This window comes from Gallinula chloropus (genome assembly GCF_964237585.1).
Source record: "Gallinula chloropus genome assembly, chromosome: 9".
Lineage (NCBI taxonomy): Eukaryota > Metazoa > Chordata > Aves > Gruiformes > Rallidae > Gallinula > Gallinula chloropus.
This window is the reverse complement of record NC_140094.1, coordinates 11,623,643-11,639,705: the sequence shown is the minus strand read 5'-3', so window position 1 is coordinate 11,639,705 and position 16,063 is coordinate 11,623,643. Positions and strand designations below refer to the sequence as shown.

General features: G+C 47.0%; 1 protein-coding gene across 1 annotated transcript in view; it reads left to right on the top strand.

Moving 5' to 3' along the window:
- Positions 1-16,063, top strand: part of FANCI (FA complementation group I) — a gene marked incomplete at its 5' end in the record, with an annotated part of 23,829 nt that extends 7,766 nt beyond the window's left edge. Inside the window, 23 exons of the mRNA XM_084268084.1 lie at positions 189-259; positions 1,162-1,276; positions 1,647-1,769; positions 2,884-2,952; positions 4,184-4,285; positions 5,096-5,278; positions 5,374-5,495; positions 5,903-6,067; positions 6,627-6,806; positions 8,135-8,298; positions 8,705-8,781; positions 9,238-9,354; positions 10,106-10,157; positions 10,751-10,878; positions 11,109-11,177; positions 11,305-11,392; positions 11,697-11,881; positions 12,489-12,545; positions 12,626-12,685; positions 13,406-13,492; positions 14,470-14,565; positions 15,105-15,230; positions 15,955-16,063. Coding sequence (XP_084124210.1) covers positions 189-259; positions 1,162-1,276; positions 1,647-1,769; positions 2,884-2,952; positions 4,184-4,285; positions 5,096-5,278; positions 5,374-5,495; positions 5,903-6,067; positions 6,627-6,806; positions 8,135-8,298; positions 8,705-8,781; positions 9,238-9,354; positions 10,106-10,157; positions 10,751-10,878; positions 11,109-11,177; positions 11,305-11,392; positions 11,697-11,881; positions 12,489-12,545; positions 12,626-12,685; positions 13,406-13,492; positions 14,470-14,565; positions 15,105-15,230; positions 15,955-16,020 — 2,502 coding nt within the window. The 3' untranslated portion in view covers positions 16,021-16,063. The remainder of the gene's footprint in view (positions 1-188; positions 260-1,161; positions 1,277-1,646; positions 1,770-2,883; positions 2,953-4,183; positions 4,286-5,095; positions 5,279-5,373; positions 5,496-5,902; positions 6,068-6,626; positions 6,807-8,134; positions 8,299-8,704; positions 8,782-9,237; positions 9,355-10,105; positions 10,158-10,750; positions 10,879-11,108; positions 11,178-11,304; positions 11,393-11,696; positions 11,882-12,488; positions 12,546-12,625; positions 12,686-13,405; positions 13,493-14,469; positions 14,566-15,104; positions 15,231-15,954) is intronic.

Genomic DNA, 16,063 nt, shown 5'->3' with positions numbered 1-16,063 from the left:
AGTTGTCTCTCTGCTACAGCTCTCTGGGTTTAATTTTATATTCTTCCAAAATGTCTTGGTTCTCCTACTGTACTGATGACAGTATTGGAAATGCAGGGCCAGATGGGCCTGAGGAAGATGAGCTCATATGCCCCAAGGGCTTGGCATGCCTTAGTGCTTTTCTCTCCAAAGTATCTCTTCCTTTCCAGCCTCTGCTCAAAGTCAGCATGTCCGTGAGGGACTCCCTGATACTTGTTCTCCAAAAAGCTATCTTTTCCAGGTAAGCTGGGAAGGGGATTCTTTGAAAAGATTTCTACAACTCATTTACATTTTTGGAGCAGAGGTATTTTCCCCTGGTTTTGGCCAAGTGTCTTCTTCCTACAATCTTCCCCTAACTCGGTGGTGACATCTCCTACTCCTTTAGCCCAGGACTGTCCCACAGTCACAGCTGAGATGCAAAGCCCAACCCCCAGATTAATGGGCTTTGGAAATTCAAAAAGCTGTTGGGAACTCCACATAAGTAGGCAAAATTAAAACCAACTCCAACGTGTGTCTATGCAGCTGAGTACAAGCAAATGCTAAGGAGAGCCTGGAAGGAACCACCGATCAGAATGCTGAGCTGCCGTCTTCCCTCTGATCCCTTACAAGGTGACAGAGAAGCAGGCTCGTTGTTTTGGTAATGCTTTCAGCAAACCATCCTGCTGCCTTCACAGTGCTGTGATCATAGACTGGGTTTTGTTGGGCAGTGCCTGCCTGGTTATGAATGCAGAATTCATAATTTAGGTATCTTACTCAAAGCAAGGGACTTAGTCTTGGGAAAGACCAGGGGTTTCCCTGAGCAAAGCAGAACACCAGCTTTTTGTGAGCAATTTTCCAAATCTGAGAAGAGCTCTGTGAGACTCAGGGTATGTTTAATGCTTGCATCGTGGCCTGGGGCTCTTTCTTGGTGTGAGCACTGTGAGGGCAGAAAGGAAACAGTGTTGTGAGAGTACAGAGCAAAGGAATTCCAAGCAAACTGCCCAACTCCTCACTCTTGGGACTGTGCTGCCCTCCTGGGGGATACAGGGCCCAGTCACTCTGTGTTTGTGTACCCTTGTTCATTACTGAGTTCATCTTGTATTTCCATCTGAGCTTCTTGCTTCCATTTTTCCTTACACTTCTCTTTTCTCCCCTGACCCACAGGCAGCTCGATGCTCGTAAAGCTGCAGTTGCTGGCTTCTTGCTTCTGCTAAGGAATTTTAAAGTCCTGGGCAGCTTGTCCTCTTCCCAGTGCAGCCAGGCCATTGGTGCCACTCAGGTAAGTGCTGATCTGCAGTCCCTGGGAGGACATATGAGACAGTCTCATGTGAAACAGCTCAAGGGAGGAGTGTTTCCCCAAAATGGAAATGTAACTTCAGTTAGGATTAGTCCTGGAAGGAAAGTTTTGGGGGAATGCTTTGAACCAAGAGAAGCTGGCCTAGGAATGTCGCTTTTCAGAGTCATTCTGCCTTACAGCACCAGTATTCTGGGGAGCATTTACCCTGCTCCATGGTGATGATAAAGAGCCTGGCAGCACGCTAGGGACTATTTCAGTGATTGTTTAGGGGCCAGGCCCCTTATCACCTGGCTTCTGTGTTGTGATATTTGAGAAGTGTAATGAGTATAACATGACTAATACTCCCTCTCAGGTCCAGGCAGATGTTCATGCCTGCTATAATTCTGCAGCTAATGAGGCCTTCTGCCTTGAAATCCTGGGCAGCCTGAGGCGATGTTTGAGCCAGCAAGCGGATGTTCGACTCATGTTATATGAGGTAAACACAGTTTCTTCAATCTCCCCTTAAACAGCCAACAGCTTTTCTGTAGTCTGGTTCTACCTTAGCCCCAGGTAAATAACGATCACGTTATTGTGGAAAACAACCTATCATCTCAGTTATGTTCTTCATGGGACACATGTACCAAGCACTATATATTTATTTTTTGTTCTTTTCCATCCCTCTGCTTCATTTTATTTTGGACTGTTCTAAGCCCAAAGGCACACTGATGCATCTTCCTCATGTCATGCATTGCTTAAGAGCAAAAATGTGTAAAAGTCTCTCTTCCTGTGGTGTAGCTTGGGAAATGGGAAGCATGTTTGATGCCCAGTGAGGAGGAGTGTTACAACAGGTGTTGGATAGAAGCAGAGTTGCTGGGAGTTGTTAGTGAGCTCCAAAGAAAATGAGAGAATGGGGAAACTTCCTCAGAGACTGCATCAGGGGGTTTGTCTTTTTTCCTCTTGTTTTCACAAGTGTCTCTAAAGGCTTGTCTGTCCCTTAGATTTCTTGTGACAAATGGCCTAATAAAAAGAGCCATTTTTGGCTACGTAACTTAGCTCATGAGGTAACTGTGGGGTACCACCTTGAGGGAAAAAAACCCCCTTCAGGTCAGAGAGATCTGGTTTACTTCTTGGCTTGGTTGGAGTGACCTTTGGTGAGCTGCAGGTTTTGGGTCTGTTCATCACTGGTGCCATAAGACTTGAGCTTGCTTTATCCATCCACTGAGTTTTCTCAGTCTGGAGGATTTTTTGCCTCCTACAGCTTCCCCACTGGGTTGTTTTGCCTTTAAAGCAGGATTTCACAGTTTGAAGTTGGATCTAGTGCTAGTGTTAAATAGCAGTGAAAGTCAGTCTGGGCTCGGTGCCACCGCTGCTAGGGAGATACAGCTTGTGAGAGGGCCCTGTGAGGAAATTCATAGTCTTCTGATTCATACCTTCTTTCTGTGGTGCCTTTGCTTTGCCAGGTATGGGGTTTTACACTGAGCACACTGTTACTTCCTCACGGTTCCTTGCGGTGCCGAAGGGTCGTTGCTGTTGTATGACACTGACTTCTTGCGCGTGTGATTCACTCTCTTCGTTGTGTAAGCCAACTTGTCCTTCCTTCCTGTCTTCAGGGGTTTTATGATGTCCTTCGCAGGAACTCCCAGCTGGCCAGCTCTATAATGGAAACCCTCTTGTCCCAGGTGAGGTGCTGCTCTCTGGCAAGGCTGCAGAGACCCAAAGATTCCTGCGCCACAACCGGTGTACCGAGCAACTCCATTTACATTGGGAAAAGAGTTCTTCTCACCCTGGAAACATGTTTAAGAGCTGCAGCACTTCCATAAAGCCCTGTTCAAATCCCTGCTATATTGAGAGAGCAGACTGGGTAAACGTCTGGGGACTGGTTCATATCCTGTCACAGCGTGGAAGAGAAAGGATCTCTTGGAGTCCTTTCCAACCCTTCAGTTCTGAGATGCTGTGAGAAGTGTGAGCCCAGAGAGGTGCTTTGTGCACTCCCTGTTCCTTAGCAGTGCACAGCAGTTACCCTCCCATGCTTCCCCAAGGATGTGTGCTGACACAGTAATTATTATTGCTGTCCTCCCATCGGGAGAATACCCAAGTCCATGTAGGATCTAGGAGGATTAACTCATCCCCCAACAGCGTTGCTCATGGCAACAAGACAATCACATATCCTCAATCCATTGGACAGGCTGTGCTTTCTTTGAGACAAGTAATTTTCTTCCTTTTAATCATCCGTAGAATTCATGCTGACTAATTCCAGCTTTCCTGTGACGGTGTAGGGTCTGAGAAAGGAACATGAACAGAGCTGAAGCAGGTTTTGGGAACAGAGCAGAGGGCATTTAATGGGAATTTGGTGTAAATTTATAACATTTCATTGTTTTCCCTATTCGGTTCCGATCCTACATTGGTACTCAAGAGCGTATCTGCTTCCAGTGGTGTGCCAGACAGCCAGGAATTGGTGTGAGCATGGACTGTCATGGATTTGTTTCAGTGCCAAGTGTAGCCTCCATAACTGCCTGAGCCTTGGGCCAGGAAGCTGGATGCCATAACACCGTCAAACATTCAGCCTGGGTGATAGGACAGCAGGACCAGTGACTTCTGCAGTGGGTAGGACTGCACCTGAAGTGCAAGCAGTGGTGTGTGTTGAGGCAAGACAACAGCAAGTGGCCAAATGAACTTGTTTTAGGGAAGTGACATGTCCTGGCTGAGAGGTACATGAGAACCTCAAGAGGGGATTTTAATAACTACTAGAGCAGATGATGTGGCTCAGATCCACGTACAGTCCTGTTATCATCCTGCCAGTTTTCAGTCTGTAGAATGGAGTACAAAGATGATCATGCTCTGTATTGAAACAACCTAAGAGGCTCAGTTACCAAGTAACTGGTTATTTTTATTTCTTGTTTTCTGTGACAGATAAAGCAATATTACTTGCCCCAGCCAGACCTCCTGCCTCCACTGAAACTTGAGGGATGTATTATGGCTCAAGGAGATCAAATCTTTCTGCAAGAACCACTGGTAAGAGCTATATTGGCTGGCCACAGCTGCAAGCTCATCTGTTCCATACCATTTTAGATGTACTGCTACATGAGCTGAATACCTTGTGTTTCTTCAGCCTCTTCTAGCCTGGAGCAATTCTTTTAATGAATAGAGCTGGGCTTCTCACCCCTGCCTCAGGCTATCTATTAGAGCTCTGTTAGTAAAGTGGTTTGGGGAACCTGTGTGAATAATGCTCTAGGAACAGTGTAGTTCTGTTATCCTCTATTGAGCTCACTCTGGTTTTTTTTTTTCCTCTTTCAACTTAATTCCACATAAAACAGTTGTGCAGTGTGTGCATGGCAGGGGGGGGGAATCTGCCCTTTGATTTTGCTCCTTTGATACTGTCAGAGATGAGTCCTCAACGACTGATTGGATTTCCGAGGGAACAATTTCGAATTAATCACCTTGTTTTCCCCTAAGGAAGCTCCCATGCTGCGCTGCAGTAGCCCACCAGAAAGGGAGCAGACACTTCAGCTGGAGTGAGAGCCCTTTTGGAAATTCCCTTTCCATCTTCAGCAGTTGAGGTAGCTGGGCTGAGGGAGCAGTGGGAGTTAAGCCTGTACGTCCTGTATGTAGCTCACGCAGACGACATTTGTCTGAAGCTAGAACTGGGTAGCTGTGTGTAGGATTACAGATCCCCTCATTTTGGGAATGAGGCACATTCTTGAGACTCACGTGGACCTCCAGAGGCATCTGTGGCTCCTTGCATCCAACTGTAGTGCCCTGTGTCCGCTTCTGCCAGTGACCCCCAGCTAGAAGGCTGAGCGTGACTCTGGCTGCTTCCTTCAGGCCCATCTGCTCTGCTGTATCCAGCACTGTCTCGCCTGGTATAAGAGCACTGTGCATCTGTGCCAAGGAGCTGAAGATGACGATGAGGAGGAGGAGGATGTGGGATTTGAGCAAAACTTTGAAGACATGCTAGAATCTGTCACACGACGCATGATCAAGAGCGAGTTGGAAGACTTTGAACTGGTAAATCAGGTTTTCAGTTTGACTCAGTGGAAGAAGACACTGAATTCTTGTCAGTTTTTTAAAAAAATGTTTCACTTCTTTCCTTTACCTCTCAGGATAAATCAGCAGATTTCTCTCTGTCTTCTGGTGTCGGTGTAAAGAATAACATCTATGCCATCCAGGTGATGGGAATTTGTGAGGTCCTGATTGAGTACAATTTCAACATAGGGAATTTCAGGTAAAACACCAAATCCTACCCTCCAGCACCAGCTGTGCTATGCTGATCCCAGCTCTCTGGAGTTCGGGACACAGGCTCATTGCAAGCACAAGATAATAGTGCCAACACAGAATCACAGTCATGCTTCCTGAGTTGTGTGTGCCTTGTGGGACAAACATTCACAGCACTTTGGGGAACATCTTTTTGAATGAGGTTTTGAGGGAGATGTGATGTGATGTGACATTTTGTAGAAGAGCAGGTCAAGGAGGAATGGATGGGTTACAGACTGTTAGGGAGGTGGGCAGATGTCTTATGTTGTGGGGTTATCATGTAGAAAATGTCATTGTGTAATTTGAAAACTGAAGATTCAAATGGGAAACTGTAAGACTGGATTTTCTCCATTAATGCTTTCTCCTACTTTGTTGCAGTAAGTCCAAGTTTGAGGATGTCCTGGGCTTGTTTACATGTTACAACAAACTCTCTGAAATCCTGAAGGAAAAAGCTGGAAAGAACAAATCTACCTTGGGCAACAAAACTGCACGGAGCTTCCTGTCCATGGGTTTTGTATCTACTCTGCTCACAGCTCTGTTCAGGTGAGAAGCTGTGGTACCTGGAGAAGTTTTAAGGCCTATCCAGAAGCTGCTTTTGTGGTGTCTGTGTGCTGGCTGCTTTGTGCACTGCATACACAGTACAGCATTTTCATTTCTCTACAAAGCATGTATAATAACAGCCCTTGTTATCGGGAGAGCATCATAGTCCAGGCAGGAACCATAGCTGTGCAGCTCTGGGTGACAAACCAGCATTCCTGGGCTTTGCTTATGACTTGCAAGACCTTGGAGAGTCTCTGCTCTTCTAGTCCTGTGCCATTCCACAGACAAAGTCCAGTGTTCGAGGTGTTTGAGCTCCATCCCTCTGTGGAACAGAACCAGATGTCTGTTCAAACCACGTCTGTTACTGTGCTTGGAAATGCTGGTGGAACTCTGTCCTCAGAGTGCACACTACAGGCTCCCAGAACAGAGGGTCTTCTCCACCCTGAACTCATCAAGTGATTTGATTTGTAAACATGTATTTAGATTTTGAGTCCCATAGGCTGCACCTGTGCTTTTTTAGTGCATCCTCAGTTCTGTGACAGGGCTCTTCTTGATTCTCCAGGGACAATGCCCAAAGCCATGAGGACAGCCTAGCAGTTCTGCGCTCCAGCACAGAGTTCCTGCGCTATGCTGTCAGTGTAGCTCTGCAGAAGGTGCAACAACTGGAGGAGACTGGACAAACTGATGGACCAGATGGACAAAATCCTGAGAAGATGTTTCAGAACCTCTGCAAAATCACACGGTGAGTCGTTGTGGCAGGTGAAGACATCAGCCCTAGAAAGCAGCAATGTGTTTTGGAGATTTTTGATTCTCAGGTAGGGTTTTGAAAAGAAGAATGCAGAGCGTAACTGTTTCAAAGTGTTATTATTACTGGGTCGAGATCATTGCCTTTCTTTGCTCCTGAGAAATCAAGTGGAGGCACTGCAGTTTCTGTGCCAGAGTGAGTGATACAGCTGTAATAACGGTAGTTGGCCTGGAAGAACCAAATGCCATCAAACTCTCATTTTCAGCCTCTTCCTGACTTTTGGCTCATCACTCATTGTCACAGAGGAGGTAGGATGGTTACTGGCTGGATTCTTGAGGCCTCTGGGATGCAATGAAGTTAAAATTTATTTCTAGCTATAGTATAAAAGAGGTGTAAGAGGGACACAAGGTTTAGAAAACATTCATTTTGGACTTCTGCAAGATGCCTAAAGACATTCATGCAGCTAATCCTTTGGAAAGCCAAGAATGTTAAGCATCTAAATGTCTTTTGGGATCTAGGTCATATCTGCATGGGGTCTTTTCAGATCCCAGTCAGCAGAGAGCACAAAATGCAAATTACCCCTGCCATGAATAATGCCTGTTTTGTGTCTGCCCCAAAGAATAGAGGCTGGTTTTGTTGCAGTCATTAGGACTACATGTGAGCTACATGTTTTGCGTGATTGGACATTGAAATAAAATAAGATCATCTGTGTAGGCAACGGAACTAATGAGGAGAAAGGAGAGGGAACAAAAAAAGGGAAGAAGTGGGCTAAGGAGAGCAGGAAAAAGATGTTTGCCTACAAATAGAAAAGTCTCCTTTGGACCAAACAATTTTGCTTTCTTCAAAGCTTTTCACTTTGCTTTGCCTGCCTTTACCTTTCTGATTTTATTTATACAGAGCTCTATAGAGCTATCTGACATTTCACAGCTTCAAACTGCCAAGAGAAAAGCTCTTTCTGTCACTGACAGATTTGACACCAGTGGTCAGTGTTTGGTAGTCTGAGACAGAAGGAAAGCTGGATAGGAGAAATGAGTGTATAAAGATGGACTTGAAATGGGATTGGAAGGTCCCTTGGCACCTGGAAAGAATTAAATTATTTAGCTGTTGGGGAAGAATGCAGCAGCTGTTTTGCTGACATTGAAACAAGATCATCTTAAAAATGGATCTCTTCTCCCTCCACCTTACTTACAGGAAAAAGACCTTCCAGTTTAGTTGTGTTAACATAATTCTACAAGCAGAATCTGTGATTAGCCCTGTTCTAGTTCTTGCACTGTGCAGCCAGCTTTACTGGAGCATGTGATGTTAACTCGTCTCCCATCCCCTAGGGTTCTGCTCTGGAGATACACTTCAATTCCCACTGTCGTTGAAGAGACAGGGAAGAAGAAGGGCAAAAGCATTTCACTTCTGTGCTTGGAAGGGTTGCTGAGGATCTTCAACACAGTGCAGAAGCTGTATGCTGCCAGGGTACCCCAGTTTCTACAAGCCCTGGGTAGGCACTTGGTACAATTCTGCTCTGGTTTCCAGGCTTTGTGTTCCCATGTGGGGGCATTTTGGGACCCAGTGCCCTTTGTCCATAAATAGAGAGAGGGGCTGGTTCTTGTCTCTCAGGTGGGCTTGGGGGCACTGATTTTTCATGCCAGAGGCAAGTTCCAGAGATATCTTTACCTGCTTTTTTAGAGCACTCAGTCTGTCAGCAGACCATGGCTGGGGTCTGATACAGCATTCGTCTGTTTGAAGTTTGCCTTTAACACATTTCTGTGCTCACCACAGTTTTGCAGTCTGTATTCCTCCCCTAGCTGTGAGCAGTTGCAGTCTTTCCCACTTTTGGAAATAAATCCTATATTCTGCTCTTGGCATTTAGCTTTTTTTTTTCTGCACCTCTCTGTCTCTGCCAGATATTACTGATGGTGACGCAGAAGAAGCGGATATTAATGTCACAGAGAAAGCTGCCTTCCAGATCCGACAGTTTCAGGTAAGTACCACTGTGTGCTGCAAGCGTTCCAAAGCACTAGTAATTCTGGCAGAAAACCCTGCTAGCTCTCTGTTACTTGACCACAGGATTGAGTATGTGATAGCCACTGTGACACTGATTCACTGGCAGTTCAGAGAAGTTTCTGATCCCTAAAGAAAGCTTCCTCAGGGCACTGTGCAGAGCTGGATTGAAGTGCACATGTATTTACAGAGCTATAAGGTCCTTCAGCACAGCATAAACTTACCTGAGTATTGTAAAAGTCACACTGAATCATATGTGGACTTCTGTGTAAGCACTCATCACAAAACCCAGCACTTGCTCTTCAGAAGAGTCTTCTCTTTGTATTCTTTGTCACTCTCCTTGTTGCTGATTCCTTTATCTGCTGCAGCTTCTGGTTATTTGCTTCTTAAAATGGCCCAGCAACAAGCATGCACACTCTTTCCCTCCCATGATCAGAGGTCCCTGGTGAACCAGTTCAGCAGCGCTGAAGATGACTTCAACTCCAAAGAAACACAGTCACTCATCACAGTTCTCTCCACTTTGTCCAAACTCTTGGATCCAGCCTCTCAGCAGGTACTTCACAACCTTCATGGGGGGTCAGGGATGTGTGTAGTAGCCGTAGGTGTGGGAAGAAAATTGTCAGACTGGGTTGACATCTGAGGGCTTTGATAGGTGTGCGTGTTCTGCCTTCTCCTGCAGACCACACCATGTCAAAGTGACAGTTCTGTTATGTTATCAAGCACACTCCTGTCAAATGCCTCCAAGGACAGTTAAGAACAAGTTGTCTTCCCACCCCACTCCTGCACATTTTGATCCTCCTGACCTGGAGTCTGAATGACTTGTTCACCCGAGCAGGGACTCCAAGCAGAGCCTAGCCCTGATACAGCATCCTCATGGGAACACAGCCAAAACACCCAGCAGCCCTATGACCAGTCCAAACTGGCTGAGTGCCTAAGTCCTTGGATTCAAGGAGGCATTTGCTGAAGTGGACTACAGGTGCCCCATTTTTACAAGCTAGGGACTGCACTCAAAGTGTGCCAGAAGTCTGGAGTCATCATTTACCTTAAATGAAATGAAGCTGTTGCTCTGTCCAAGGGAATGTATTACCATTCCCCAGTCCTGGATCTCGGCTTTTCACCTGTTAATGTGTTAAGTTTCCCTTGTGAGACTTCACAGAGCATGGGTGCCTTTCTGCCAGGAGGAGACTCTGCTGGCCTCCCTTTGCTTGGGTTTTTTTTTTTTGGGGGTGGTGGTGTTTTTTATTACTAGCTTTGTGCTTTGAATTGTATTTCAAATTCATGATAGCTTCTCTCCCCTTACACAGTTCCTTCAATTCCTGACCTGGACAGTCAAAATTTGCAAAGAAAATGCACTTGGTAAGTAAGCTTTGGGGAGCACATTTAGGTGTAATAGATGTGGCAGGTTTGATACTAGGCCTTTAGGTGCTCTGCTGTTGTCTGTCCTGTTTTTACCTCTTCATTACAGATATATTCAGGTCCCATTCTGTGGCAGACTGCCATGGCATTGTGGTTATTAGCAAAAGTCGTGGAGAAGGAACTCCATCTCTATAAACACTAGCATTGCTGAAGAAAGAGAAGCCACTTGTTTGACTTTTCTCCCATGTTATTTAGCACATCTGTTGCTCCAATCTGGATTTATACTCTGGAAAGATATTATTCTTGCTGGAGTTTGTATTGCTTCAATGATTCTGGTCATCATTTCTCCACGAGTTGAGGGCTCCAGCGTGCTGTACTTCCCCTTGCAGTATTATATGTGATGCCTGGTGTTGTGGCTGTGGTATTTTGACAGGGTTTGTTTTTTTTTACCTAATGTGTGTCATTTCTGGGAATGCAGAGTGTTCAATCCATACTGAATCTGAGACTTTCCCTCCTTGGATATCTGATATTCCTAAGTAGCTTGGGCAGCTCTGCAACCAGTAACATGTTGTTTTCTTTTCCCTTCCCCACAGAGGATCTCTCTTGCTGCAAGGGTTTGCTGTCTCTGCTCTTCAGCCTCCATGTTCAGTACAGGAGTCCTGTCGGGCTGCTGCGTGAGCTCGCACAAGACATCCACGCTCGCCTGGGAGACATAGATCAGGTGTGATGCAGAAGCAGCCGAGCCCTTCATCACTTTGTGCTCTCAATGCAGAATCAAGTGCATCTCTGTGCCAACTATGTAACCCAACTGGCTGCCTGTCTGCAATATGAGCCAGGGAGCTGCTCTGGCAGGGGGGTTGGACCCGATGATCTCTTGAGGTCCCTTCCAACCCCTGTGATCCTGTGAACTGCAACCGAAGTTTTACTCACCAGAATTTTTCTCTCCTCCAGGATGTGGAAGTGGAGAGTCGGTCCCATTTTGCCATAGTAAATGCCAAGACTGCAGCTCCTACTGTCTGTGTGAGTCAAAATAGTGTGTGTGGAACAACCTGCAGCATCCAGGGCTGCTCTGCTGCAAGAGGCTTGTGGTTTCTGTTGTGCCAGACTCCTCAGAGAAGCTGTTTTCTTACTGGTGTTTCTGTCGTAGCTGCTGGTTCTGAGTCAAGTGGATAAGGTCCTTGAAGAAGTGGATTGGCTTATCAAGAAACTCACCAGTCTGGGGTCAGACACATCAGGTAATGTGTGGTCCATTCCTTCCTGTTACACCTTTGTCAGAAACAGATGAAGATGGAGAACAAAAAAATATTCTGGGATTTTGAGGTAGCATCATCTGAGGGCAGGTTAAACTCTCCCTTGAGCTGGTTCAGCATGAACAATGTAAGATGGAAAGTGTTGTCACAACACCCCTTCCACGATTCCTTTCCCTGTACCACACTGGTTCTTTGTGCACCAGAAACAAAGGTGGTCTTCTGTGCCTCCCACCTGCATAATTGCATTCATTAGGCACACATTCACCAGGTATTCATCTCTTTCTTCTAGAAGACTCTACTCAGGCATCTAACCAAACCCAGGCTCTGGAGAAAGGTGTAATTCTGCAGCTGGGAACTCTGCTGACAGTTTATCACGAGCTGATACAGACAGCACTCCCTGCGGGGAGCTGTGTGGACACGCTGCTGAGAAGCCTCAGCAAGACATACGCAATTCTCACCTCCCTCATCAAACATGTAAGTGCTGTTCTGCTGACAGTGGGCTGCCTGGGATCTAAAAACTTTCCCCATCTGCTACAGCAAGCTCACAGTGACCCCTGGCAGCAGCTCTGCTCAGGACTGGGCTGTTGATATCTTGCAGGAATCAAATCCTTCCTCAGTTGGCTTTCACACCCCCAATTTCATGATCTTTCTGAGTAACAGTACCAGTGGAGATAAAGGAAAGCTGCTCTCCAGCTGGATTTGGCTCTGTGTGGCTTGGGGTGGTTCTTGCCCGTGTATCTTCTAGGTTCCTCTATACACAGCTGTGTGCCACGATGAACAACACTAGTGATGTTCTCACAGTCTCAGCCCTCCTGCCCTTCCCACTCATTCCTATGTAAGGCTGGAAGCATCAGACCTGGGGGAGCTAAGCCAGTGGAGCTCATGCGAGATAAGGTGGTGAATTCCCTTGGCTCCCTCATGGCTCTGGAATGCAGACACGGTGTTTGGGATACAGCAAGCCATTGAGGAGGACGTAGCTCTTGCAAATCCTGAGCTCCTTGCTGTGCCACTAGACAAGCTGCTGTGAGCCCTCCCTGGAAGCAGCATACCTAGAAGAAACTCTCTTCTGTTTTCCTTGCAGTACATCCAAGCTTGCCGCAGCTCCTCCAATACAATTCCAGGGAGGCTGGAAAAGCTGGTGAGTGTGAGCGAACTGCTGGAGGAAAAGGCTGGTTGCCTCGAGTGGGGAGTAACACCAACCTCTCTGCCTCTTTGCAGGTGAAGCTCTCGGGTTCCCATCTGACCCCACAGTGTTACTCATTCATTACTTATGTACAGGTAAGGCCTAAATTAACTGGCAGCATCAGTCAGTCTGCCTGATGCTGAGTGGCCTATCAGCTGTGGTACACGGGCACCTTTGGGGGACTGTTAATCTTCCCAACATGACTTCTCATAGTTCAAGCTTTACTGTGTCAAATAACGGTACAAGACACTGCAGCACCGTTGGGACTGAGCACAAGTATTCCTGCTTGAGCAGGGAAGGAAGTGTGTTTGGGGAGCTTAGTGTGTCTGGGGAGCTCGTTTTGTTCCTCCCCAGTCCCCTCTGTGGTGGGTTTTGGGTGAGGTTACTGCCGTTAGCCACAATGGCAAATAAAGGTCAGCATCGCTGCAGCCATCGCAGCGCAACGTAACGTGGGTGCCAGACTGCAGTGCTGAAGGTGGGATTTAGCTGCTTGGAGAGGGAGTGGGTGCTTGAGTGAGGACCACAGGAACTGCATGACAGACGTGGCATATTGGGAGAGGTGGAGTGGTGTGCAGAGCTAGCACTCCTGGGACTTGGACACAGATGTATTTCTGAATATATAAATTTTTACATTAGTGTGGGGGTTTTTTTCTGAGATTAGCCTCCAATTCCATCCCTCTTACATCACTACCTTTCTGCCATCTAGCTGGCAATGCTGTTAGCTGGCCAAATCAAAGACTTCTCTGGCCTTACTTGGCTGGCCTGTCTTCCCTGCTTGCCCTCTAACCCCACATCTTTTTGGCATCCTCCTTCAGAACATCCACAGTGAGAGCTTAAGCTTTGCAGAAGAGAAGAAAAAGAAGAAGAAAGAGGATGAAGCTGCTGCAATCTCCACAGTCATGGTAAGACTGACTTGCTTTGTTAGAACATGGGCTGTATTTCAACATGGGATCATGTCTCAAGGCTTATCTTATCTGGTGGCTTCTTGTAGATCACCAATGGCAAATTGTCACTTGATTCTTTAGGTAAAAGTCAAATTTAATCTACCTTCAGAGAAAGGTCTAAAAGAAAACCCCACAAACACACAAAAAACATTTAACAAAACCAAAAGCCACCTTCTCTAAATGCATCCTAAAAGCTCACAGACATGAAACAAAGGTCAAGTCTGCACAGTCTGTCTTGTCTGATGTTTTATCATTTGGGGTAAACTATGAAATTACAGAAATGAGCTAATTTATTGGAACCAATACAGCATATTTTTTACAATATTTTAAGTGTTTCCTTGTTTTATCAGTATGTTTCAAGTAGTGAATTCCACTGAAGTAAGGCAGTTGAGTGACTGGATGATTTGATGGGGAGTACGTGAGCAGGCTGGCAGGTTCCTGGTCTGTATGTCCCTTTTTGTGCTCCCAGACAGCATTTCTTGTCTCATCAGCTGTCCCAGACATTCCTGTGATGTTAAGTGTTTAAAAGCCATAAGCATCATCTCCCTAGCTGTTCCCTGAGTGTACGGAGAAGGGACACTCTGTCACCACAGGCAACAAACAGCAGTGGTGGTAAATAAACAGGGCAAAAGTGGGACGAGACAGTTCTGCGCGCACTGCCTGGAAGATGTATCTTTCTGAGGCCTCTGTAGAGCTGGAACAGGGGAAGTTCTGCTGTCAGAGCTGTGGAGTGCAGGCAGAGTACAAAGCAACTGTCATGGGAGTCAATCTAAAACCTGCAACAAAGCTGGCAGGGCTTGCTGTGCCAGCACTGGTATGGAGCAAGGCTGCTGAAGGCACTGCTGTACACTGGAAGTGTAGTGGGCATCATGTCATGCTACAGCACCATTGTTGGCTTCCAAATCTGACCTGTCACTCTCCCTTCTGCACTTCAGGCTAAGGTGCTCCGGGACACCAAGCCCATCCCAAACCTGATTTTTGCAATAGAGCAGTATGAGAAGTTCCTTATCCACCTCTCCAAGAAATCCAAGGTAAGGTAAAGCAGCATTCTTCGTGCCCTGCACTCAGGGGATGGACAGCGTGGCGGGGGGCTAGTGCTGGGTCCACCTTTTTTAACGACTACTGACACTCAGATTAGGAAGGGGTAAGGACCTTGCACCTCTCAGACGTTGCCCAAGCTCCAGGCCCAGCCCTACTGCGTTGCTGTCACACAGACCCCGTGCCAGCAGCACTCCTGCCTGTGACCTGACACTGCACCATTTCTGGTTGGGCAGAAACTTACACACCTGCTGCCAGCTTTCCTCACCCCTCTCCCTGAGCCCGCTTCATAAGCAGCAGAGACATGTAGCACCATGAGGTACTACATCAGAACAGCCCAGTGATTACCAGCTACTCTAGAACCACAAGTGGGCCCCTGGGCTGCACGGGAGCAGGGGCTTTTTCAGCTACCTGTGCTTCAATCCCACATTATTGCTGTGCTGGGCTCGGTTCCAGTGATGTGCGAAGGACGAGGCGGGGTGGAACACTAAGGTGCTAATGCTGTGATGCCCTTTCACCCCGGCTGCTGCAGGTGAACTTGATGCAATACATGAAGCTAAGCACCTCCCGCGACTTCCGCATCAACGCCTCCATGCTGGACAGTGTGCTGCAGGAACAGAACACGGAGGATGCTGAAAATGAGCCACACAATGACCAGGTCAGAACTCACAAGCTCCTCTTGAAGCCAGTTGTGTTTGCAAGTGTGTACGTGAAATAAGGACAGTTTGTCTTCCAGGTTAGCTCCCACCACAAGCTGATAGGAAGGTGTGAACAGCCTGCCTGGCTCACATCCCCTTCATTCCAGCCCTCTGCCTCGACTGACCCTTATTTCCACACACCAACAGTCTGCATCTGGCCTTAGGGGGAAGCAAGACTGCTCTTAAGGCCTTGTTTGCTTTGGCAGGCAGCGAGGTCCATCAGTGTTACTGCTGAGGCTGGCCAGGATCAGACTTCTACAGCGCCACACAAAGTGGTTTTGCATCCAGGCTAACTTTTGTAGATAAAGAACTGGCAAGGCAAACACCACAAGCCACTGTTCTCAGACCCACCTCCTCTTTGAGATAGTGCTGAAGGTAGTGCAAGAAAAGAAAATAGGCAAATTACATTGCTGATTGTCCAGGTTTTTATTGGTGATTCAGTCCATACTTTCCTGAGCATTTCAACTGCCCAAAACCCAGCACAAACTGTCCCTGTCCTGTGCCACTCATACCCTGTGGTCTAAGTTCCAGCACTAGCTGGGGTGGGGACATGGGGGAAGGCTCGGTGGGTGAGAGTTAAATCATGTTCCACACATCTGGTTCCTTGCTTTAGGTAAACTTCCTCAGACTAAGGGGACAAAACCAGTCACACTCTGTACTGCTACTTTCTCCCTCCCTCTCCAGAGCAGCGCAGCAGAGCAGACAGATGAGAACCAGGAACCCAAGAAGAAGAGACGGCGAAAGCAATAGAGCTGGGATCACCACTGCTGCCTCCTGGCATGGTGCCTGTCCT